Source organism: Haliotis asinina, chromosome 3 (assembly GCF_037392515.1).
Source record: "Haliotis asinina isolate JCU_RB_2024 chromosome 3, JCU_Hal_asi_v2, whole genome shotgun sequence".
NCBI lineage: Eukaryota > Metazoa > Mollusca > Gastropoda > Lepetellida > Haliotidae > Haliotis > Haliotis asinina.
The window spans coordinates 15,840,631-15,866,162 of NC_090282.1; the positions used below are offsets into that span (position 1 = coordinate 15,840,631).

The 25,532-nt window shown below is 42.3% G+C and overlaps 1 protein-coding gene across 1 annotated transcript; it reads right to left on the bottom strand.

Annotated features, from left to right (window-relative positions):
• Positions 1-13,674: 13,674 nt before the first annotated feature.
• On the bottom strand, positions 13,675-21,387 carry LOC137279256 (uncharacterized). Its single transcript, XM_067811759.1, has 5 exons — positions 21,105-21,387; positions 19,637-20,326; positions 18,204-18,842; positions 17,731-17,871; positions 13,675-17,018 (listed from the first exon to the last, which is right to left on the bottom strand). The coding sequence occupies exons 1-5, from the start codon at positions 21,385-21,387 to the stop codon at positions 16,210-16,212; spliced, it is 2,562 nt and encodes an 853-aa protein (XP_067667860.1). The 3' UTR covers positions 13,675-16,209.
• Between the last annotated feature and the right edge of the window lie 4,145 nt (positions 21,388-25,532).

The window sequence follows — 25,532 nt, forward strand, 5'->3', positions numbered from 1 at the left end:
ACATTTCCTCGTTAAAAGGTCTGTTCTCCAAATGTCTAACGAATTTTGATTCGATCCCATTAACGAGAACAACCCATTATTTATCTACTTTGTCGTTGTGTTTCCGTGAACAGACGCGTTGTTGTCAACACTTGAACTACTAAGAAGTATCTCCGATCACTACGCCCGCTGCAGTTATGCCCCCTTTATATTGCCAGAGCATTCCGAACACGGCTATATATATTAACTTAACTTACTCAAGTCCATTACAAATTACTGAGGCGGTCAAGAACACGATTTGCCATTATTGCAGTGGTCACTGTGGTCAGCGAAGCAGGAGGTATTTTGAGGAAACCTAATGATCCGGGATTACGCACCCTGACGCTGGCAGGTGGCGCTTTGACCTTATAAGGTCGGGGGACAACGTTAGCGTTGACCGGCTGTTGAGAAGATAATGCGGTATAGGGCAATCCGGATAATTAATAGGATCTAGGAATGTCAGTTTGGATTTCGTATCTCCACAACGCATGTGACCTGTTAGATTGGCATTTTAAAATTAATTTAGACATCACAGAGTAACAGTAGGTGCAAGATTCTTTGGATGTTAAACACGACAGCGGTTTATAAATCAGTAAATTTCCTTCGAGACAATAAAGCATTATCTTATGTTATTTTATCTTAATGTACTACATGTAATGAAGACGTTGTCATTCATATAGCATGTTGCCTTTATAAAAACATACCCAAAGCTAGAAGTGTCTGTTCATTCACCATATCAGAGTCCTCAAAATCATTTACATTTCAGTGACAGTATGCATCTTTGGAGGAGATGGTTGGGGATGTTATTATGTACGTTAACTATTTATGACTCTACAAAGAAAAGAAATTCACACGGTAACAGACATACACGAAAGCCTGACATACAATCATACATGCTGATTAATCGATGTCATTACAGTGTAACTCAAGTACACAAACATCGATTTTACCATTCAGAATATATTGGCTCTGTGCCGTGAACAACGGATCGGCAACCGTCGTTAAACGTCGACTACAGCAGTAGCACTGTTCAACAAAATCAATGCAACGTCAAAAAATTAAAACGTTGCATGATTTTGTCGTTCAGTCAAGCATGCAATACGAACATGAGTTAATTCTTGTCAAGCGCACCTTGCCGGCTCCAGCTGCCGGCTGCAAGTATAATGTGTGTTGTACAGAGGCGACATCGGTGCTGTCTGTTGTTTTCGTAGAGTATTTGTGCACGAACAGCCAAATACCTCTTTCACATACGATGTTCTCTGATTATAATGTATGTCACCAAGGCTTTTATACGCAGGCGCGCCTGTCTAGACTAATAGACATTTCAGACCTATTACATCATGTTACAGAGGCAATTGCAATTTGCTGTACAAGATGAAAGCTGTGAATTCAAACGAGAAGGAATAACAATATGAAATTTATCCTGTGTTTTATTCAGTGGTCCACATGCTCAGTCTGTAAACCTGTTATATATTGGGTGCGTGATTCACTCTGGTACTGTTGAGTGTGGACTTTATGTTTGCATGCAAAACCAAGCTAAAGGGCCCGGATTTTATTCCGCGTATTGTTCCCGGACGTTGTGGACCAGGCACCCCGCTGTGATCTGGCCGAGTCGGTTTTGAATTATTGATAGCAGCGACATCAGCCGGCATTTCGCCAGGTGAAACCAGCTGTTGTCAGGCTTACCTGTGCTAACACTGCAACGTGGGTGGTGTTTTCTGGTGTTTGAAAACACATGTTCAAACACAGAAAAATTATACGCTGGATGTTTGAAAGGAGTCCGCCTAATTTTCAGACTAAGAAAATCTCGTACTGTCTAATTGGCTCAGTGCCCAGACCATCTACAGAGTGCAGTCACTGAAGCATATCGCTTCTCAGGGAGATTCTAACTGATACGACGTGGGTGCTGGAGTAGAGGCATGTGATGATTATAACAACACTCAGTGCAGTGAGATGCTGTTATACCTGCACAGCTTAAAAGATAAATACTTGAGTAGAGAACTACTTCCTACTGTTATTGTTCCTATAAGGTTTTGATAAACTGGAAATAGTAAAGCTAGGCCTTGGTCTCATAAGACGAACAATTTACGCTTGTCGACATGGTGATGCCAGGGAAAACCATGTGAGAAATCCTGGCATGTATACGTTCCTTCTACGACCCTTGTTGAACGTGGATACTAGTCTGCTGACTCTTGATATAAGGTACTGGGTAGATTAGAACGAATCCCAAAGCAGGAACGTTTTCTTGTCGGATGCCGCAAGTGAATACATGTGATTGTCCGGCTCCAAGGTGTAGGAGATGGCGTGTCACCCTGCTCTGATGTCATGGGACGTTGCTCAGTTTGGCAATCATTAAATTGTCTTGTCCAGATTGATTGTTTTCTTCCTACCATCATAGAGCTAGAATATTGCTAGGTGCAACAAACAAGCAACAAACAGAATTTAGGTCATCAGTAACCATCAGTAACTAACGCTAATGTAATATTATTATGAACGCCACCATTGAAGACCAAGATAGACTATCAGGTTACACAAATGAGCTGTTCCGGAATTCATGCTTGCAGGAATCAATCATATTTAGAAGACTCAGGAAGAAACCCCTCGGTGTATCACCAAATACACAAGGGAAATTCTCCCTAAATGCCATTTCGGAGGACAACCTGAATTATATCATTAGGTCAGCGCCAAAATGAACTTACCACAATATGTGCAAATTAATCAACTATTTAGTTCAAGCCCGTATTTGTGACACAAGGAGCGGTAACGTCATAGACACCAACGCTATCTCTTGACACATGGCGCAGTTGTAATGATTACATTTGAACACATCCGATCAAGGCGCCTATGATTACTGGTCAGTCTGGTCGCGCCCCTGTAGCCTATGATTGAACGCACCTCATCTTCACCCGGAGGTTATCACAGATGATGTCGTCCTCCACTAGGGATCATACGTCCGAGAGTCGTATGTCGTCGCCATATTGTGCGTGGACCTTCTCCTGAGTTGCCTGATTACCGACACGCGGTCGTGTGATGCTGTCTGACATAACTACCTGACTACACCCACGCGGTGACGAGAATGCCCACCTGTGCCGAACAGTACATTTGACGCTAACACCTTCACCTTTACATCCCTATGAGCTATTTCAGTATCACCCACAAACATGGCAAGCCCTGTGCATGCTCAACCGGAAGTTGGTCGTCATCAACTACCAATTCCCCAACAGACAGTCGATCCGGGTCGAGAGTAAGCCACAAACTTTGTAATACATGTATTTTGATGTTTCCCAGTACGAAATGTTTATGAAATTGACTTGTCTTATAAACTGAATGGTCATGGATCATTTCCCCTATGTCATCTGGTCATGACACATTAAATATTATTTACATCTGAAGCATCTCTCGACACGTCTTTCGGCGCGAATAGAAGAACGGTAAAAATCGACCACTTTCCGCATCTTTACACCATTATCAAGTGAATTCACTTCACGTACTGTGCAATCTAGGTTATATGAGGTTATGTAGCCACTGTCTCAAGATTTTAGCTTCTGTCAAAACATACATGCAGCTATCGAATTCTGATTCGTTCCCTTTTCCTCTATTGTAGATCACTGTTACAAGGAAAAGATATACTGAGAGTGTCTGTGCGTTTGCTTTCAATCATGGATGGAAGATTCTATTGTTATTATTGCGTAGTGAAATCAGATTTTCTCACCACAATAATAACTGTACTCGACGGCGGTAGTTGCTCATGTATACATAGTTGCATCCTTCGTATAGACTGGGCGGTAAAGGGTTCAACCGGATTTGTTTCGTTTGGTTTGTTGTTTAGCACCGCAATCAGCAATGTTCAAGCTTCATGGCCACGGTCTGTAAATAATGGAGTTTGTAGCAGACAACCCAGTGATCAACACCATCAGCATCGTTCCACACAACTGGAATACGATGGCCTTTGTCAACTGTGTCAGGGACCCTGGCACCCGATTCCGTTAGTCACCTCTTACGACAAGCATGAATTGCTGAAGAATAATTCTAACCCGAATCTTCAAGCGTTCACCTGACTCGAGGTATGGAGGTAACGGCAGACCTTCAAGCAGAGAAGTGAATGGCCGCGGTCCAAACCTGCAAAATTCCCATGGGTTTCCAGTGTGTCTCCCATTGGCTACCCCTCAGCAGTGAAGATGTTATCTTCCTATGAGTGACAGGACTGAACAGCTATGGGTGCCTGGCAAGAACCTGGCGATGCCAAAGGTTAACGTTGGAATTTACTACTAGAATAAACATGTACCTTACAGCAAATGTCCAACAACCCCTTCACTACATATTTTGATGACTAAGGGGATTAGTTTGATTAGCGTGTATGGAACATGAAGTTTTATTTATTTTCTCAATATAAAATCTTCAGCAAAGAGATGTTAACGTCAGATAAGTATACACCACTAGCCGTGCACACCATGATATCAGAGGAGTGGGGAAGGGAGCGTTTTCCCAGCCTGAGTGAAATATGAAACCCTGAATGAATCATTTCCCCACTCATAGGCTTGTTTCAATGGAATCAGGATTTGACAACGAGAAATATAATTTTCAAAATGTATGTTTTGTAGACTCTCTGCATCCATACATTTTGCTGTGAGTTTTCATAACATACCATTGTATACTATGACTTAATATCAGCCTGAACCGGTAAGTCAATTTTGTGATATTTCATGGAATGTACTAGCATGTTGCATTGATTTGTATCAAAAGACAGTTGAGACTAGGCAATGAGGCCACGCCCCATCTGTGTCTATGTTTGGACCCCGGCAGTATCATGGCAAGGGACATTAGATATGTACATCACCATGAGGGAAATCGGGGTGACGAACCACACAGCAGTATCGTATAGCAGTAAAATGTCTGATGTAATGAGATGTATAAGCCATCCGGGTGTCTGTCAAGAGACCACAGCCCGGTGTCTATGACATACTGGTGACTGGCATTCTTATCTTAAGGGGAATTTCCACGGGGATGAAAGTTCATGTAAGCAATAGGATTTGTCACCATCACCATTCTTAGTGAGATTCTGTAAGAGCTGAGAAAAGGGAAAATGCATGATTCTTTCCTTGGGCGATAATTTTGCAGTCATTTTCTTTGTATGTTTGAGCTGGAACTAAGAAAATACAATTTCTTTGAATTACAGTTGTAAGAGTAAAATGAAACTTACAATTACCTTGCAGCACTGTGTATTTTGTGTTCTTTAACGAAAAATCTTCGTTTTCAACCGCCTTAACGAAATATAATTTTTCGGTCATTTTCTGCGACATTTTTTCTTTACCATACCATGCTTACCCCACGGAATATCAAACGGTCTGTCACACAGTTCATCGCACCTGGTCCATGGTGTCTGTTGAACGCTATACTGTATGCCCTGAACCAGACACATGGTGACCTCGCGTTTCCGGTGCACCTTTTGTTGACAGAGGTGTCACAGACAGAATGAGGTAACTGATCCTCAAGGGGCGTGGTTTTTGCAATCACGTGCTACTACACCGCCGGGTTCTCTGTGGCGAGTGAGAAAAATGCCCATATACATGGGGTAAATACGTGCTGAGGGTCTTTATACACCTGGTACACGATGCGCCATTTTTCCTGGTGTGTTCACAGGTTCCTAGAGGTTTCTGTTCTGAGGGAGGTGCCGATATATATGGCGTAAACACGTGGTGAAGGGTTTTACACACTGGGTAAATGATGTTCATTTTACCCAGCGTGTACACATGTTGCTAGAGGTGTCTGTGCTGGGTGAGTGAGGTGTCGAGATATATATGGCGTAAACACGTGGGGAAGGGTTTTACACACTGGGTAAATGATGTTCATTTTACCCAGCGTGTACACATGTTGCCAGAGGTGTCTGTGCTGAGCGAGGGAGGTGCCGATATATATGGCGTAAACACGTGGTGAAGGGTTTTACACACTGGGTAAATGATATTCATTTTACCCAGCGTGTACACATGTTGCTAGAGGTGTCTGTGCTGGGTGAGTGAGGTGTCGAGATATATATGGCGTAAACACGTGGTGAAAGTCTTGATACTCTAGGTAAACGATGTTTGCATTGTGTGAACATTTACATGTGATTACGTAGGATACCGTTAGGATACATACAGGGTACGTCGGATTCACCCAATCCAAACTTTACGTACCAATGAAAGGGTTCGTTGTAATATGCATTTATTATAATGCCGTAAATCAATATTCTGTCTCTAAGTGCGGACCTATGATTGCATGACCGAAAACATTCCGTGGCGCCCTGTTTTATCGTCCCATAAACACCATTTGACTGGTCGTCTTTCATCCTCAATACCTCCAGGGTATACGTTTCGATAAGTCTCCACTATACATACCCTGGACGCATCTACGGCTCTGCCCGATAAATTTATTACCTCCCTTGGCTGTCTTTTTATCCAATCAGGTGTCTACTCTGGGAGGTTGAGCGAACTAATCCCAACTCACTTTCGTTTTTCAAATTACCTAACCGATTTAACTTGGCAACACAAACCATGCATAGGTTCTCTGAAAGAGGGAGAAGGAGTTCTTGCATATGTTTTATAGTTTCGGACCTGTCAATTTGTGTGTATGATTTCCCTAAAATCTGAGTCGCACTGCGAGCAAACCTTCGTTGTTGCCAGCGCTACCTTTGTTGGCAAGCTCGGTTATAACGGTGGCCTAGCTGATTGGCTTCTGTGAGAATGCGGAGCCAGCAAAGGGAGGTAATAAAATTATCGGGCCGACCCGTAGATGCGTCCAGGGTATAGTGAAGACTTATCGGAACGTATAACCTGAAGATATCGAGGTTGGTCGGCTTTGTATCCTAATGTGTTTTTGGCCTCACCCAGTTTATCACTTGATCTTTGCATCTTGCTGCGAGAAGAAATGTGGCAAGAAGAAAAGGCCATAGAGAAGGGATATTTCTCTTGAACTTATGGATGGGTTGTATTTAGGCAGAAAAATGATTTTGACTTAATTTTCTTCGTGTAACAACCGAGCTAGTAAACGACCGAACAAAGGAACGTACGTACAAATTCCTTGAAATTGGTTTTAAGTGGTAAAATATTTTATATTAATGTCTTTTGTGTATTGTTACCACAAGCTTGCATTTTGGCAACTGTTTTCAGTCTAGTGATGTGATACCGTTTGCAATGTAAAATCCTATTTTCAGTGTGAGTAATCATTAGCCCGGCAGTTTGTGTGTCTACACGCTCTATCCCACTTGTGACTCTTCTTTAACTAGTCGAGACAAAAACTGGATTTACAGTGCTTCCCCTGAGAGACACGAGGAGTCATTTTTAACTTGAACAGTTTTCCGACTGGGTGTCATGCAGATCCTGTCTAAACGTCAAGCGTCAGGGAGTGTAACAAGATGGCCCATTTAACGTTGATGTAGTCGGGGATTGGAATACAGACATCTCTGAGGAGATGCCTATAAATAAGCACGCACACGCACGTGCTTGCACACATACGTACTTATGCACACTCGGGCGCGCACATAGAGAAAGAGGTGAGTTCAGGTGAGGTGTTTAACGTCGTACTTAAAATATTTCGCTCATATGACGGCGTGCATGTGTTGCTGCTTGTACTGCCCATACTTAAGATGGTTTTATAGTGCGAGCCCCGTGAGATACCATACCACTGTTCATGCATGAATACCCACTCACACACACTATATTTACTACAAGCCTTCTAGTATTTCTTTTACCCATTAATGCCGAGAGCGAGGCAGGGAGCAAGAGGTACAATATTTTAACACCTTTCGCTATCCGGGCGGACGCACTAACCACTACACCACGGGGGCAAGAGAGAGATGTCCTCTCTTTGAATTGCAACATCAACACACTTAAAATAGCATTTACACACTGGGGAAAAGGCATATTGCATGTAATTTTCGGTTTACCTAAATTAAATATGTATACATGCACCTACCTCCTCCTGATGATTTAGGATCTAAAGTGAAAATGGTGCCGTGGATTTCAACGGAGATCTAAAAGTTTCTACCATCTGAATCCAGTTGTTCTGTAAAATACTCCTCAAGTTGACACGCCAAGACTCGTATAGAAAGATGGTATTACACTCAACGCTGAAACTGAAAGTATGAAATGACCTATCCGTGATTCAAAGCATTAAACGCCTTGTCTACGTATACCGATAGTAGGAAGAAGAAAACAGGTGGAACTGAAATGATACATTTGTGATTCAAAGTAATATAACTGCGCATATAACATGACTACGGACTACCCTTTTGATGTTATGGAGTGCTTGAATGTATTTTCACATTCACTACTGTTTTTTTGTCTTATATGCTTGTAATGATTACGTACGTACGCACGCACATACAAACACGCACATGCACACGCACACGCACACGCACACGCATACACACACACCATCCCTGTGTTTGTTGCGTGGAGTCTTCGTTCAAGCTTGATTAGTATGACCTATACATCTGCTGATAAAGCTGAACAGTTACCCAAACGCCACCTACATCTGCTGATAAAGCTGAACAGTTACCCAAACGACACCTACATCTGCTGATGGGCCTGAACAGTTACCCAAACGCCACCTACATCTGCTGATGGGCCTGAACAGTTACCCAAACGACACCTACATCTGCTGATGGGCCTGAACAGTTACCCAAACGACACCTACATCTGCTGATGGGCCTGAACAGTTACCCAAACGACACCTACATCTGTGATGCTATAACATGTCTCTTTTACAGATCAATTAACCTCAACGTTTACCCCATTACACTTCCACTCGCTTACCAACTCTAACAATCCATACCCATCCCATTTTCAGCTAGAATTCTAGAATTTGGAGACTTCCTTGGAAGTTCCTGAAGAATTTATTGTTTATACAGCCTGCATATTATTGTTAATATAGGCTACATATTATTGTTTATATAGCCTACATGTTGACGTTTATATAGCCTACACATTATTGTATACAGAGCCTAAATATTATTCTTTGTTTAGTCTTCACATTATCGTTTACATAGCCTACACATTATTGTATATATAACCTACACATTATTGGATATATTGCCTACACATTATTATTTACATAGCCTACTCATTTATTGCATATGTAACCTAATCATTATTGTTTATATAGCCTACACATTATTTTTTACATACCCTACACATTATTGTATATATAACCTAAACATTATTGCATAAATTGCCGACACATTGTGTATATAACCTACACTTTATTGTGTAGACAGCCACCGCATTATTGTTAATATTCCTTACACATTATTGTTTACATAGCCTTCATATTACTTTGGGAATGTCAGCTATTCTGAAAACTCAACGAGCCCAAAATGCAAATTCTGGACAACCAACTTAAATCGTGAACAATAATGTCACGGACGCCCCTAGCCCCAGTCACATAATTATGCCATCCCGATCTCAGCGACTGTCTTCAGATGTTTAGTTTGAGTGATTCATGCCGTGAATCTGGGAGGGAATCATCATTTCGTCTCGTGCCATATCCTGCTCTTTCACATAATTCCTTTAGAAAGTCTCGTCCCCCTACGTTCATTAACGCAATCTTTAGAAGCGCATGCGCGAAGACATTGTAGCCTCTGAAAAACATCTTTCAACTGTTAAACAAGGGTTGAGGAATTTCTTCCAAGAGAAAAATCAATATTTGGAACATTTTGTTGGTGGAGCACCTCGCAAGAGTAATAGCTGAATGCTGACAAATTTTCTTTGTTTAGGGAAAAGGGGGCTCACTGTCCGCGACGTGCATGTGAAGATCAGTTAGACAGCGAATGCATTAACGTTAAGAAAGTCTCGGGTTCTTGGTGTTAACCTCAACGCCGTGGACCAAGAGGTCATCGATTTTGCAGCAAATCATTACAATATGATTTACGGTACCAGTGACAAATTCAAATGCCTTCTGTCCAGATATTACAAGTTTCATGGCACACGGCGCTGGATGATGTTGAGGATGGGGGGAGAGAGGTGGGTAGGAGCGTGCGTGCGTATGTGAGTCTATTGCCTCCACTCAAAGTTTCATTTTAAGTTGACCATGATCGATGATAATGATGCGGGCGGAGCTTCCCATGTAGTCTAGTACCGTAATAATGTACAGTCAGCATGGGCTTGTCTAACGTCGTAATAATCACGTGGGTATAGTCTTGTGTATACAGGGTGGTTGGTCCAATAATCACGCGAGTGCAGTCTTGTGTATACAAGCTGGCTGGTCCAGTGATGTTGTGCCTGCAGTCTTGTGTATACAGGGTTTCTGGTCCAGCGATCTTGTGACTGTAGACTTGTGTATACAGGGTGCTGGTCCAGCGATCTTGTGATTGTGGTCTTGTGTATACAGGGTGATGGTCTAGCGATCTTGTGATTGACGTCGTGTATATACAGGGTAGCTGGTCCAGCGATCTTGTGACTGTAGACTTGTGTATGAAGGGTAGCTGGTCCAGCGATCTTATGACTGTAGATTTTTGTGTGCAGGATGATGGTCCAGCGATCTTGTGATTGTACCAATGTGTATACAGGGTGGCTTGTCCAGCGATTTTGTGATTGTAGTCTTGTGTATACAGGGTGATGGTCCAGTGATTTTGTGATTGTTCCAGTGTGTATACAGGGTGGCTGTAGATTTGTGTATAAAGGGTGACTGGTCCAGCGATCTTGTGACTGTAGTCTTGTGTATACAGGGTGGCTGGTACAGCGATCTTGTGACTGTAGTCATGTGTATACAGGGTGCCTGATCCAGTGATCTCGTGACTGTAGTCTTGTGTATACAGGATGGTTAGTCCTGCAGACTGTGCAGAGAGGGTGCGTTCGATCCCCACTTTGATTTTTGGATTATCAGCATCCTAATTTTGCTCGATCGTTTCATCAACATCTGAAAGCTTTGACACCTTGTGGTCTCAATCCACGTCACATTGTCTCACATATATTGACATACCACCGCGTTACGCGCAACGCTTTCTACATCAACGGCAGTTGACTCCACCTTTCCTAGTTTGACTAACATATAAAACTACTGGAGGACAGGTGTTGCAAATATATCACAATGTCTCGCAGTCATTAGTATCATATTCAGACAGGAATTCAGATTTGAATCACTCAAACTGGCAATGATGGCGGTGTCGAGTCGCCTTGGGAGTGGAAGGTGACATACAGCGCGCGAAGCAAGCCGTGCTACACAAAGGACACCCAAGTTCCTCCACTGAAGCTTGTTCCTTAGACCTCAAAACGGAATAATTACTTTTTAAGCAGAGCACTCCAAACCGTTCTGAAATTGAATTTCCAAACTGCTATGGAGTGACAGCGGGTATTTATAGAATGAACTATAATTAGCGCACCGCAAGCGATGTGGGTCGAATCTGAGCGTCCAAAGGCCTTGTCTGGAGAGAGGAGGACGAACGAGATATTGCAATTACGCCGGCATCATCAACCCCGCTCACTACCCCGGGGCAAGGCTGTCGTAACACAAACTTTCTTTTGGCAAAGGTTTTTGTAGGCTTTGTTCGTAAAGATCGAGCAGCGAATGGATGTGCGCTAGTTTCCTGTCACAAAGATGTGAATGAGACACATAGACTAACGGGGCATCGTGTTATTCTAGGGGAGCTGAGACGTTGATTCGAATGCTCTGTGTATTTGGGCTAACGGCGCTCTCAGAAATATAAGTTGTAAGTCTGTCAATAGTCATGTCTTGATTAGACATTCTAGTGATTGAAATCATGAACCTCCACGCAATATCCTTGAACCAAGTAACCACTCTGACCACTTAATGCTATTGGCTGGTCCAGCAGTCTTGTCACTATAACCAAAATATATACAGTGTGGCTGGTTCAGCGATTTCAAGACCGAAGTATACAAGTTGGTTGGGCCAACAATCTTGTGACTGTAGCCTTGAGTATACAGGGTGGCTGATTCAGCAATCCTAACCCCTTTTCACAACAAGCAACGGTGCTGATCAGTCTGACACCCATCACTACACTAACAATAAGTCAAGGTCTTTCACCCCACACTGAAACATGGGTGTAACGAATCAAAGTAGTGGAAATTCTCGTTGACCCTGCTTGTAAATTAAATATATTGCCGAAAGGATGTTCATAAACCAGAACACATATGGGAACAGTATGTTTAGTTTCAAAGCATATACACCCGTGTCATATCATTAGTCATTCACGTCAACATTATACAGTCACCTCAGTTGGCGAGCAGACACACCTAACGTTCTTCAACACGGATGTATCCCTGTGCGTTCTCCGGAAATTAATTACAGCTTACGGTAACAATTATGCCTATACCTATATTAGTCACATGGGATCAATTTAGCCTTACTATCATGTTTTATTTAAGCTACTCTCCCTACGGCTGTCGTTACAGATGTGCAATAACCATGACAACCGTTGTATCACTGTCTCACGGGGCAGTATTTGGGTTTGCCCAGTTGTTGCGTTTAACTCACCATGAACACTTTCTGGGTTTGATCCCCAAGTGGTTATACTATTTCCTAACCGATCTTCTAACTTCTAACTCCACGCACATCATTAATCCAGCTAGTGGACAGTCTTAAGACTGGTACACATACCCCGGTGACTGATATCATGAGCACTGATCAACGCCGACATGCTTTGGGAAAGTCAGCAAACCTGACCATCCGATACCGTTTGTCTCCCACCCGCCATGCGTATCATCAGAGCAGGTACACCTTCCAAAATCTACTGCGTGGATAGTATAACTCTCGCTAGCCTTGGAAAAACCTAAAGTTGAAACAATTTGTGAAGATCCACTCACTCCTTCATTTCACGATATTGCTGGAGTTTCCTAAGAGAGAATTACTCCCATTTACTTCATATGTCCCAGAACTCGTATACTCAGCGAAACGCAACTACCTGAATCTATGTACATGTATATATTGTGCCTCCAAATCACGAAAAAAATACTTTGGTTTGAAATGGTCTGTTTTCGATCTCATAACTGCACATAATGAACAAAAGTTTTCGATACGTCTGCAAGGTTTGTTTTTTTTATCTTTGTTCGTAGGTCAGGTCACGTGACCACATGATAGCAGAAGACACTTTGTGTTAGTGGTTAGATCGCATCATCGCCTGTATTATTAAATGAGATAACATCTACTGGGGAGTTGCATAAGTTGACATGTATTCCACTGTTAACAATGTATAATAATCAGAAGAATTATAGCACTGTTGGCGATGCGTACAGCAAGCCTGTGTAGATCTAATACAGGTTGTAACACAACCGACGTCGCTGCCCACGACTTGCCCTCGTCCATCCGATGTAGTCATCTAAGCAAATAAGTGAAGTTTAATTCCCATCATGAAAATGCCACCCCTCTCTCAGCTTCGATGAAAACTTTGAAACATACTTATTCTCGTCAGCGATCACCGCTGAGGTGATGTTCAGTGAAACTTGATACTGCGTGGTCGTATTATGACGTTAGGGACAGGTCATATGGCTCCTTCGTTTCATGATATTGCTTCAAAGGACATGGGCAACTGAAAAGCATGTGTCGGCATTTTCAGTGTGTCCCAGCTACTTTGTGCAAACACAATACGTCAAGATGCTGGATTTTCCGGTCGCTTCACCCAACTAGAAACACACTGTTTGAGAAGGAGAATAATAAAATCACCCAAATGTCTCAGAAAATTCATTTGATAGCATGCAGAAACGCACCCTCTCGACTATTCAGAGAGAGGATGCCCTAACTTACTATTAATTTGGCGTTTCACCAAATTAAAATTTAAACTAACTGATGCGCATTTTTTTATATTCAGTCTACCTGCATTATACAAATTATGCAACAGTCTGCGCACATTTTAGAGCGAAAGTCAACCACAGTCTGCATGCATCATATAGCTGACGTGAGGCAGTCTGCATGCATCATATAGCTGACGTGAGGCAGTCTGCATGCTGAAGTGAGGCAGCCTGCATGCATCATATAGCTGAAGTGAGGCAGTCTGCATGCTGAAGTGAGGCAGTCTGCATGCATCATATAGCTGAAGTGAGGCAGTCTGCATGCATCATATAGCTGACGTGAGGCAGTCTGCATGCATCATATAACTGAAGTGAGGCAGTCTGCATGCATCATATAACTGAAGTGAGGCAGTCTGCATGCATCATATAGCTGAAGTGAGGCAGTCTGCATGCATCACATAACTGAAGTGAGGCAGTCTGGATGCATCATATAGCTGACGTGAGGCAGTCTGCATGCATCAAAGAACTGAAGTGAGGCAGTCTGGATGCATCATATAGCTGACGTGAGGCAGTCTGCATGCATCATATAACTGAAGTGAGGCAGTCTGCATGCATCATATAACTGAAGTGAGGCAGTCTGCATGCATCATATAACTGAATTGAGGCAGTCTGCATGCATCATATAGCTGACGTGAGGCAGTCTGCATGCATCATATAACTGAAGTGAGGCAGTCTGGATGCATCATACAACTGAAGTGAGGCAGTCTGCATGCATCATATAACTGAAGTGAGGCAGTCTGCATGCATCATATAACTGAAGTGAGGCAGTCCGCATGCATCATATAGCTGAAGTGAGGCAGTCTGGATGCATCATATAGCTGACGTGAGGCAGTCTGCATGCATCAAAGAACTGAAGTGAGGCAGTCTGGATGCATCATATAGCTGACGTGAGACAGTCTGCATGCATCATATAACTGAAGTGAGGCAGTCTGCATGCATCATATAACTGAAGTGAGGCAGTCTGCATGCATCATATAACTGAATTGAGGCAGTCTGCATGCATCATATAGCTGACGTGAGGCAGTCTGCATGCATCATATAACTGAAGTGAGGCAGTCTGGATGCATCATATAACTGACGTGAGGCAGTCTGCATGCATCAAAGAACTGAAGTGAGGCAGTCTGGATGCATCATATAGCTGAAGTGAGGCAGTCTGGATGCATCATATAGCTGGCGTGAGGCAGTCTGCATGCATCATATAGCTGACGTGAGGCGGTCTGCATGCATCATATAACTGAAGTGAGGCAGTCTGCATGCATCATATAACTGAAGTGAGGCAGTCTGGATGCATCATATAACTGACGTGAGGCGGTCTGCATGCATCATATAACTGAAGTGAGGCAGTCTGCATGCATCATATAACTGAAGTGAGGCAGTCTGCATGCATCATACAACTGAAGTGAGGCAGTCTGCATGCATCATATAACTGAAGTGAGGCAGTCTGCATGCATCATATAACTGAAGTGAGGCAGTCTGCATGCATCATATCGCTGACGTGAGGCAGTCTGCATGCATCAAAGAACTGAAGTGAGTCACAACAAAACTGAACCATGCCTCTTGTTGTCAGATTCATAATCTTCAGGGATCTGGTTACCAGGATCAGTTACAGCCAGAATGGATAGTCAAGTCTCATGTTCACTGTCCCCATGGATCATGTTGGCAGGTCCAGTTACAGCCAGAATGGATAGTCAGGTAGCATGTTCACAGTCCCCATAGATTATGTTGGCAGGTCCAGTTACAGACAGAATGGATAGTCAGGTAGCATGTTCACTGTCCCCATGGATTATATTGGCAGATCCAGTTACAGCCAGAATGGATAGTCAGGTAGCATGTTCACTGTCCCCATAGATTATGCTGGCAGATCCAGTTACAGCCAGAATGGATAGTCAGGTAGCATGTTCACTGTCCCCATGGATCATGTTGGCAGGTCCAGTTACAGCCAGAATGGATAGTCAGGTAGCATGTTCACTGTCCCCATGGATTATGCTGGCAGATCCAGTTACAGCCAGAATGGATAGTCAGGTAGCATGTTCACTGTCCCCATGGATCATGTTGGCAGGTCCAGTTACAGACAGAATGGATAGTCAGGTAGCATGTTCACTGTCCTCATGGATTATGTTGGCAGATCCAGTTACAGCCAGAATGGATAGTCAGGTAGCATGTTCACTGTCCCCATGGATTATGTTGGCAGATCCAGTTACAGCCAGAATGGATATTCAGGCAGCATGTTCACTGTCCCCATAGATTATGTTGGCAGATCCAGTTACAGCCAGAATGGATAGTCAGGTAGCATGTTCACTGTCCCCATAGATTATGTTGGCAGATCCAGTTACAGCCAGAATGGATAGTCAGGTAGCATGTTCACTGTCACGACTGTTCACGACTTGCATGACTTCACTTTTGCTTGCTCTTCTCAAAAATATGGAGTACGAAAACTTTCATCGCATAAGAAATTTGCAACTTGTTTCCAAAATCTCTCCCGTTTAACCTCCGATTGTGGGAATGATATGGTAAGTCCTATCCTGAAGAGTTCTGTGAGATTTTGGGATTTTGTTGCGTTGTCATAAAGAATGTTTAAAACCCTTGTCCTGTTCCGGGAATTGGCTCCACAAACTACACCTGCTTCATATTCGTCCCATTCACTGTCTCCAAGAGACTTATCCCTTATCACAATGACAGTGCGACTCTTGTCGACATGGTCAAAAACCTGTCCTGCAATACTTTCTCCAGGGAGAAAGTCCCGATCTTTGACACAGAACCGGAAAGGAGACAGTTCCTCATGAGCTATTATCTCTTTCACAAAACCAATGCTATTTCCAGAATACAATATATACGCATCGAACACAAAGCGTCTCGGCTGTTTAAATTCATGTGCTGCCCGTGTAAGTCGAGCCCATCTGTTTTTCAAACGTTTGTACAGACGTGTGAAGAATCCATCCCGACGGTAATAGGCATACAGGCCAAGGTCATCAATTGGTGATGTTACGACAGCTTTCCCGTGGGTGCCAGTTCGTGAGTAAATGGTGGTCCTTTCGGCCTGAGGTATTCTCTTGTTGAACTTCTCTTCTTGTTCATGTAAAGTGGGCCCCTGCGTGCCATCTGTTTCTATTCCGTTGTGGGTCTTCTTGCAGTGCTGTAGAAATATCTCTTGTATTCTCCCTGATCGGTCAGACCTCGACCCTCTCGCTCCTGAGCCAATATTCTCTGGAGCATCAGCGATATCTGGAAAGGAAACTACGTAAGGTTAATACGTTTTCATGGTGTTAACATTTGTAGATTCGGATATTATATTGCCATTTTAGTGATTAGAATAGACTGATTGGCAGTGTGCTGGGAACAAATTGTCATGGGTTATATTTGGGTATCCAATCTGTCGCCATTTATATAACCTAGGTTATTGAAGGTCGCCCCTAACCAGAGGAAATTCACGGGACACGGCGTTTGAATTCAGAAGTGTGTAATCTTGTGTATGTCATCGGTGTGAATCACTCCGCCACCCACCGGTGACTTTACGTTAAACTCCATCACTCAGATTAGATACTGCTTTATGTGGCATGTAACAACGTTAACTAAGTCACTTACGCTAAATACAAAAAGTCAAAATGTTTCTTGGGCATCGGCGCGTCACTTTTATTTGTGCGCGTAACAAGTTTTTATTTCCATTTAAAAACAATTGTTTAGGCTTTGCCGTGTCCCGATCATCCTTTTGTCCACTATAAAAATGAGTCCACGTGAGCGAGTGTGACTACACTTCATTAACACGTGCTAAACTTTCCAAGCTGTACTTCTGAGAGAGGAAAAAATATAAAAATGTGTTCCTCCCTCGTCACTGTTTTTTCTATCAAGAAAACAAGTCATACCGACCTTGTCACTTTTTAAAAAAATGTACCCGAGAAACATTTAATATTTTATGCAGCCTTAGAAATATACTCACCGTCAACACTTTCGACGTCATCCATGCAGGCGACGTCAGTAAAGGTGTCGCTGAGGGTGTCACAGTCGCAGTGACAGTCAAACACGGTGAAATCTTCTAAGCGTGCGTCTTCATAGAAGCCAGGACACTGTTCCCTCACAGCTGCAAGGATGACGCCATGGGGAACATTTTATTTGTGCGCGTAACAAGTTTTTATTTCCATTTAAAAACAATTGTTTAGGCTTTGCCGTGTCCCGATCATCCTTTTGTCCACTATAAAAATGAGTCCACGTGAGCGAGTGTGACTACACTTCATTAACACATGCTAAACTTTCCAAGCTGTACTTCTGAGAGAGGAAAAAATATATAAATGTGTTCCTCCCTCGTCACTGTTTTTTCTATCAAGAAAACAAGTCATACCGACCTTGTCACTTTTTAAAAAAATGTACCCGAGAGACATTTAATATTTTATGCAGCCTTAGAAATATACTCACCGTCAACACTTTCGACGTCATCCATGCAGGCGACGTCAGTAAAGGTGCCGCTGCGGGTGTCACAGTCGCAGTGACAGTCAAACACGGTGACATCTTCTAAGCGTGCGTCTTCATAGAAGCCAGGACACTGTTCCCTCACAGCTGCAAGGATGACGCCATGGGGAACATCTTTACAGATCAGGTCCCATTTTTCTTCTTTACTAATTCCACTTGTTTTTAAGTTACTGTGCACGTTCACGGTGATACATGCCTTTTCTAAGAAGATATCTGCAAGTCGTTTTGGGTCAATCCTATTTCTTGTCTGGCACACACTGCATATGGTGGGTTCAGGCATTGCCCAGTTTACCCACACGGCTGTCTGCAGTTCTTCATACACTGACTGAGGACAGGACGAAGATATTATGGGCAGACACCTTTCCACAAACTGGCCAAACGACATCGTATCCTGAACAATTCTGAGAATAGCCTCAGTTTGCATCGTTCCATTTGACATTGCTGCTATTGATCTTACATCACAGTCCTGGATGGCGTTCATTTCCGCCAACATCTCCAACAATTCCTGTCCTCTGCCTTGTAGGGAAGTGACCAACATGCGATGTACCCGTTGAAGACCAGTCCTGTGGGCATGGCAGTTCGCACCTAGAATTATTTAGTGTACAGTAAATATGAAAGTAAAACGACATACTTTGCTATGTGGCAAAAAAGGCACGTTTGTTGAGACATATTTGGAGCTATGACTGCAAGTTCTGATTTTTATCGATTTTTAAGTCTTCTTTTGAACTGACAAACAACATGTTTCTATATTTACGACTGTTAACTCCAAGAGGGATGAGTGTTTGTAGCACGTCACAATGTCAGCCTCTTATGGAGTTCCGTGTCATGATGTAGTACCTGCTTAATATGGGTGTCAGTCTAGGAGACCTGGCTCATAAAGCTTCACTATGCTCATAAGACATGGTCCTTTGCGTTTAGACACCAAAATTGGTGGGGTGCTAGATATATTTACAGATTATGTAAATATGTTATTGCACTGTTACACAACAGGCAAATCATCCATGACCTTGTGAGTTCGAAATGTCAACCACGCAAGTATGAGATGCTATTCCTAACGCATTGGTATTCTTCCAAATGACCCATTTTAAACAAATACAGAAATGTACCTTTCGTTTTCACTATATTTTGATGACACCACATGTTAAGCGCCATATTTTATTGAACGGGTTCATTGAAAAGAGGCGTGCCACTTTGGTAAAATGTCACAGTATTTGTATGGAGCTGACCTGGAGCTCATTATATTCTGGGGGCATCTGGGGAAAGCAACTTTGCACAGTGAATTACGGCAAAACGCTCCACGTTGAATGCAAGGTCTTAAATCTTCGTCTAACATATCTCACTCTTATAGAGACAAATTATGCTTGTGCGTTTTGAGGTACCTTCATTAGTTGTTTCTGTGTTTCTTCCATCTTGAGGACTTTTAGGAATTGTCTGTTCAGCTATTCCAGTTTCAGTGACCTCATCCACACCATTCCCTTCCACTTCCACCGAAACAGGACATCTGCAGACGAATGTGGTCACCATTTCAAGCTTGAATTCATCAAAGACACGACAGGGGAGAATTTTCGCCAAGGCCTCTACGATCACCCCTGGTCGTTTCACGGTGTCAACGATACGTGCCCACCTCGATTCAGAGCTGAGAGCCTGATTCTTTAGGTCCGAATGTAAGTTCAATGAAATGGCGGTCATCTCAAGCAATTCATCAGCTATGATGCTTGGGTTGACATAAGCCTTCACTTGACACACTGGGCATCTGTTGACAGATCCGGGGGGTTCTGTATCGACCATATCTCGTAATTTTCTTGCCAGGTCTTCCGGCACATATCTGGAAAGGGTTGGGAGAAAGGTGTCCACAAATTGTTCAAATGCGAACATAATGCATGCTCGTTTCAGGAAGGCTTCGTTTGCCGCCTTTGTTGACTTTATCCCTGTCATGGAGTCGGCGTCCTCGGCATCGATGATGCCTTGAGCGACAAACTCATCTGACAGAGTGGTCTTCTTGACGTCAATGTTTTTAACCAGGTCCGTATAGCACGCTTGGAGAGCTCTGCGATGGCGGTGGGTATCATCTGTCGACAATAAAACAGAAACAACTAGAAACGCTATGGAGCAAACATACCTTAAGTGCTGGAGTGGTCACATACAACTGCTGAACTGTGCATTTACATGCACCAAACACAAGTTTAAACAAATAGTATTAACACTGAATAAATGGAGAATTTCATGGTGGTCGTAAATGTGTATTGTAATTTCAAAGATCAATTTACAGAAACATTCATTCTGCGAGCCATTTGCTAAGAAATGTGACTTATCCGCAAAACAATGTAACCTATTAAGATCCGGTACAATTTACAAAGTTTACATTATTTTGAATAAAAATGGCCGAGCACTGGCTGTAAATGGTGATTTCCAATATATGACGGCCTAACTGACAGTCGGATTCGATGAGGGGGTGTTGGTAGGAACCCTATCTCATGGAAAACAAGTCATGACCTAAGCTCAAGAGTAAGCCAGGTGAGTTAGAGTTCTAAACACCAAAATCGTTAGAATATTCCAAGTATGCATAGTTAATCCTTCCCTAAGCTCTTTCTGCAAGTCCTATGTTAGTCCTAGTGTTTACAGCTATTGACAAGAAACTGATATAGGTCGAGTTTCACTGGACCTATATTAGTGGTTTCTAAGACGTTGACATTTGTATCATACGCTTGACAAACAGGTCATGCTTACACAAGCTTAATGGAAGGAACAGAAATCATTAGAACATTTTCAGTTTGTTAAGCAGCCCCTTTCTTGAATTCTGCAAGTCTATTTTAGCAGTATCAGTATTTACTTAGAAAGGTGACTAACCAACATGACCGGAAGTTGTAGCCGACGTTATGTGCGCATGGAACTCTGCAAGAGCTTGTGCCTCTACCTCGAGGTACAATGTTCGAATATCGTCCAGGCAACCCGTCCTTTGTAGCATGACTTCCCCAACATGGCGGTACTTTTCTTCCAAACCTCTCATCAAATCCACTCCTAGTTGTGTCATGTGATCAGTGGCGCAGTCAGACAACGCCGTTCCGTCAACCAAACTTAGAACCAGAGCATCAAGGTATTCCTGCCGAGCAGTTGACAAGGTGGGCGCCATTGCAGCCTACAAGGACAAGAGAACAATGCAAGTACACCTGGTGATTCATAGAATAATTGAAAAAAAACCCCACTACTACTACTACTACTACAAAGAGACTGTTTGTTTCTAGTATGCACAGATGAGGAGTTAATAGGAATGGCTATTCGCCACTTTTAGCAATATTCTAATGTCACCACTGAATACACCAGTGCTGCTCTTCACACATGTTACTCACGCAGATCATGTCGGCAGTGGTGTATGCACCGTGTATGCATTCGTAATACGAGAAAGATGAGAAAGAATGAAAGATGAGCTGATAAATGAATAACATTCTAAAGATTATTTAAAAAGATGCATTGATACATATAGGTTATCACGCGGATGTGCTTTGGGATGATTACTATCCTGCATTAGAAATAAACATATCACTATATTTCACATGGGTATTTGTATAGCGCTATAGTTCGTCCCATATATGCATGCTCAAAGCGTTTATGGAAGTCACACTCTTGTGTTGATATACTGTGCAAAATGGTGAAGTCGTAAAAGAGCTGGAAGTGTAATATTCATCAAACAGGTGGGTTCTAACTGAGACTTGAAAGTGACAATGGTTGTTGTCTTTATGGTCTTTTTTAGTTTCTTGGAACTTCAACTTCAATCAGTTTATTGCATGAGGGCCAGTGGCCCATATACAAAATATATATGTATAGTATGTACAACATATACAACGTAAGACACATGTTACAGTGAGTCTCTTCTCAATAAGAGCGCATGATGAATAAATAGAGCTGTCTCATGTTGTAATAGGGATGTTTTACTTGAAAGTATTGAATAAAGTTTTGTAGCATTCTTGTATGATCGTAGCCATGGCGGGAAATACATCTGCCTTAAATCAGTATATACTGGACAGATAAATAAAAAGTGAAATTCATTCTCAACAGTGCTACAGAATGGACAGAGCCTTTGTGGTTTTATAACGGATGAACATCTTCCTTGATTGATACATAACTCATTTAGACCTAGTCTCAGGCGTATAAAAGCATTAAGAGGGTTTGTATTACGTAAGTTGTATAGATACGACTCGGGTTCAAGTAGAGATTTAAACTCACGATAACAGTCATATCTTGAACTTTCATATAGTGATGAATGCCAGTCCTGTTTAAAGATATCGACAGCCCTGGTACGAAAATGTTTGATAAATGCATTAACATCGTCCAGGGTTTGGGATAACCAGACGAATCCAAAGCTGTATCTAAACAAAAGACTCCGAATATGGGTTGCCCAAGTGTTTTTACCAATATTATCAAGATGAACAATCATTTTGTAGGTCTTTTTGGGCAGACGATGTTCGGGCATATTTATTATTTTACCCCAGTACTTTAAACAGCGAGAGTAAGAAATTATGTACAATGGGTATCTCCCACATTCACCGTACACCATACTATTAGGGGTAGACATATCAACATTTAAAAACCTTTTACATGCAAGAAGGTGAACCTTTTCGATGACATAAAATTCCTTGAAGCCCCAGATTTCAGATCCATAGAGGAGAATAGGCTGCACGTGGGAATCAAACAACTTGAAAAATATACTGGGACCAACAACCCCCATCTTCGGTATAACATAGAGCAATTGTAGCCTTTCCCCCTCTACTTGCCAAATTAATGATAGATTTATTCAGGTTTAGTGTATGTGTAAATAATATCCCTAGATATTTATATTCGTTGACAACGGACATACGTTCACCTTTAAAGCACCATCCATTTCTCTACAGCTGCCGTTGGGCCACCCTTACGAAAAACAATAATTTTGGTCTTTTCAAGATTAACGCCAAGTCGCCAGTTATCTGAATAATGTGATAGTCTATTAATTTGCCTCTGAAGGTCAATAACAGTGCTTGGCATTAGCATCACATCGTCAGCAAAAAGTAAAATAAAGAGTTCAGCAAGATCAGGAGATAATTGGATGCCATGCCTGCCAGAGTGTATAATGTCAAAATATAGTTCGTTAAATAAAGAATGAAAAAAGTATGGGGCTTAGAACACAGCCTTGTCGAACACCAACCGGGCAATCAAAATAGTCGCTGAAAACATTATCGCATCGAACGCAAGACTTTACATTTGAATACATTGATCTGATAATATCAAACATTTTGCCTTTAAGACCCCTATTTCTCAGGCACTTCCACAGTTTATTTCTATATACAGAATCAAAAGCCTTTCTAAAACCAACAAAAGCTACATACAATTTTCTTTGACTAAAAGTTAAACATCGCTCGACTACTAAGTATAGAGTAAAAATATGATCAAAGGTTGAGTATTCTTTTCTAAATCCAGCCTGTGAATCTGGAATCAGGTCTCTCATATTTGACCACTGGGTTAGCCTATTATTGATAATAGATACAAACGTTTTGCCAACGCCACTTGTCAGAGAGATGCCCCGATAATTGTTAGGGTTAATCGTGTTTCCATTTTTAAATACTGGAACAATTATTGATTTAGCCCATTCAGACGGGAAACATCTGGAGTCAAATACCAAGTTAAAGCTTTTAATAAGGAACGTCATTATCTCAGGCAAGGCAGTTTTGATCATCTCTGGAGTAACATTATCCACCCCAGCAGACTTTACAGCTTTAAGACGAGATACAGCGTTAACTATTTCTAATTCTGTAATAGGAGACTCAAGCAGAGACTTATCAACATCACTAAACTCAAAGACAGGGGATGTTGGTGGTCTCGCCGGAGTGAGTGAGTTTAGTTTCACGCTGCATTCAGCAATATTCCAGCTGTATGGCGGCGGTCTGTAAATAATAGTCGCCTTTCATGGCAAGCATGGGTTGCTGAAGGCCTATTCTACCCTGGACTTTCACGGGTCGTCTGGCCGGAGGTTTCTAGAGGCCCTATTCTCCAAGATGAGTGCACTGAGATATGCTGAAACTTGATCATGCTGACATCTAATGACATCTAAATTGATCCATGCATCTACTAGGAGATTGTTGGAAGAGCTATAACCCCTGAGTTTAATGTCTACAGTTCGTTCCAAACTTTTGGATATGAAGTTTGACAGAGGCCGGGCTTTTTGAGTGAAGGACTGATGACTGCAGCTTTGAAGACGACAGGGAAGTGGTTTGTATTTTAGCCGTTGTTGACTCGCATAGTGATGACAAGTCATAGAACATCCACGTAATTTACAAGAACCCCCCCCCCCCTCTCTCTCTCTCTCTCTCTCTCTCTGTGTGTGTGTGTGCGTGTGTGTGTGATATTATCACAATAGGTATATACCTATTGTGATATATCACACACACACGCCAATAAAAGCAGCTCCGGAGTGAAGCCGTATCGGGCTTGTGATGAAACGATATATATATACAATAAAAGCAGCTCCGGAGTGAAGCCGTATCGGGCTTGTGATGAAACGATATATATAGCTCCGGAATGAAGCCGTATCGGGCTTGTGATGAAACGATCGGGCTTGTGATGAAACGATATATATATATATATCGGGTTTGTTGTTGTGACGATCCCGATAATGGCGCAGTTATAGTATCAGGGCATAAACTGAACCCAGTGCATGTGGTGAAAATGGATGACTCCGCCTACACAGAACAAATTGGGTACTCCACCTTAAAATCATCATCAAATCAATACCCCCTAGACATAAGTTATGAACGGTCTCTAACTGGTTGGACAAGTGTTGCTAAGGGCGCGTCAGTATTTATAGTGAGCAGTATATGTACCCTCCATTCCCGTTGTACTCACAGGTTTTTTTATGTTTTACCGATCTAGTCTGTTCCAGGAATCAGCCTGAAGCGCGTGTGATAGTCTTCGGCTACTCTCTTGGCACTTGCCAAATGTAAGAAGGTAACATCTCGGGTACCGATCACTTTGGGGAAATAACGTGACGCTAAAAATAGTGTAGTGTTAAAATAGTGAACAATCATGGCCTCTGTGTATTGAGGTCAAGTGAGTCAGACGGGAAGGATCTCAAGCGACAAATATCTGCATACACTTCAGCTGATATACAGAGACAGGGACTTGTAACGCTAAAAGCCGCAGTCAAATAAGGTATATGCTGTCACTATGTGAACAGACAGGCAGACAGATTATTTATTTACGTCTCGCCTCTTATTACAAAATCTAAACATAGATTTTACAGTAAAAGTA

Excerpts from the sequence above, each read along its gene's own strand:
- LOC137279256 (XM_067811759.1), bottom strand. The coding sequence starts at position 21,387 with ATGGCGCCCACCTTGTCAACTGCTCGGCAGGAATACCTTGATGCTCTG. Across the intron at positions 20,327-21,104 it reads TACAACTTCCGGTCATGTTG|ATGATACCCACCGCCATCGC; the intron begins GTTAGTCACCTT and ends TATTGTCGACAG. Across the intron at positions 18,843-19,636 it reads CACAGAAACAACTAATGAAG|GTGCGAACTGCCATGCCCAC; the intron begins GTACCTCAAAAC and ends AAATAATTCTAG.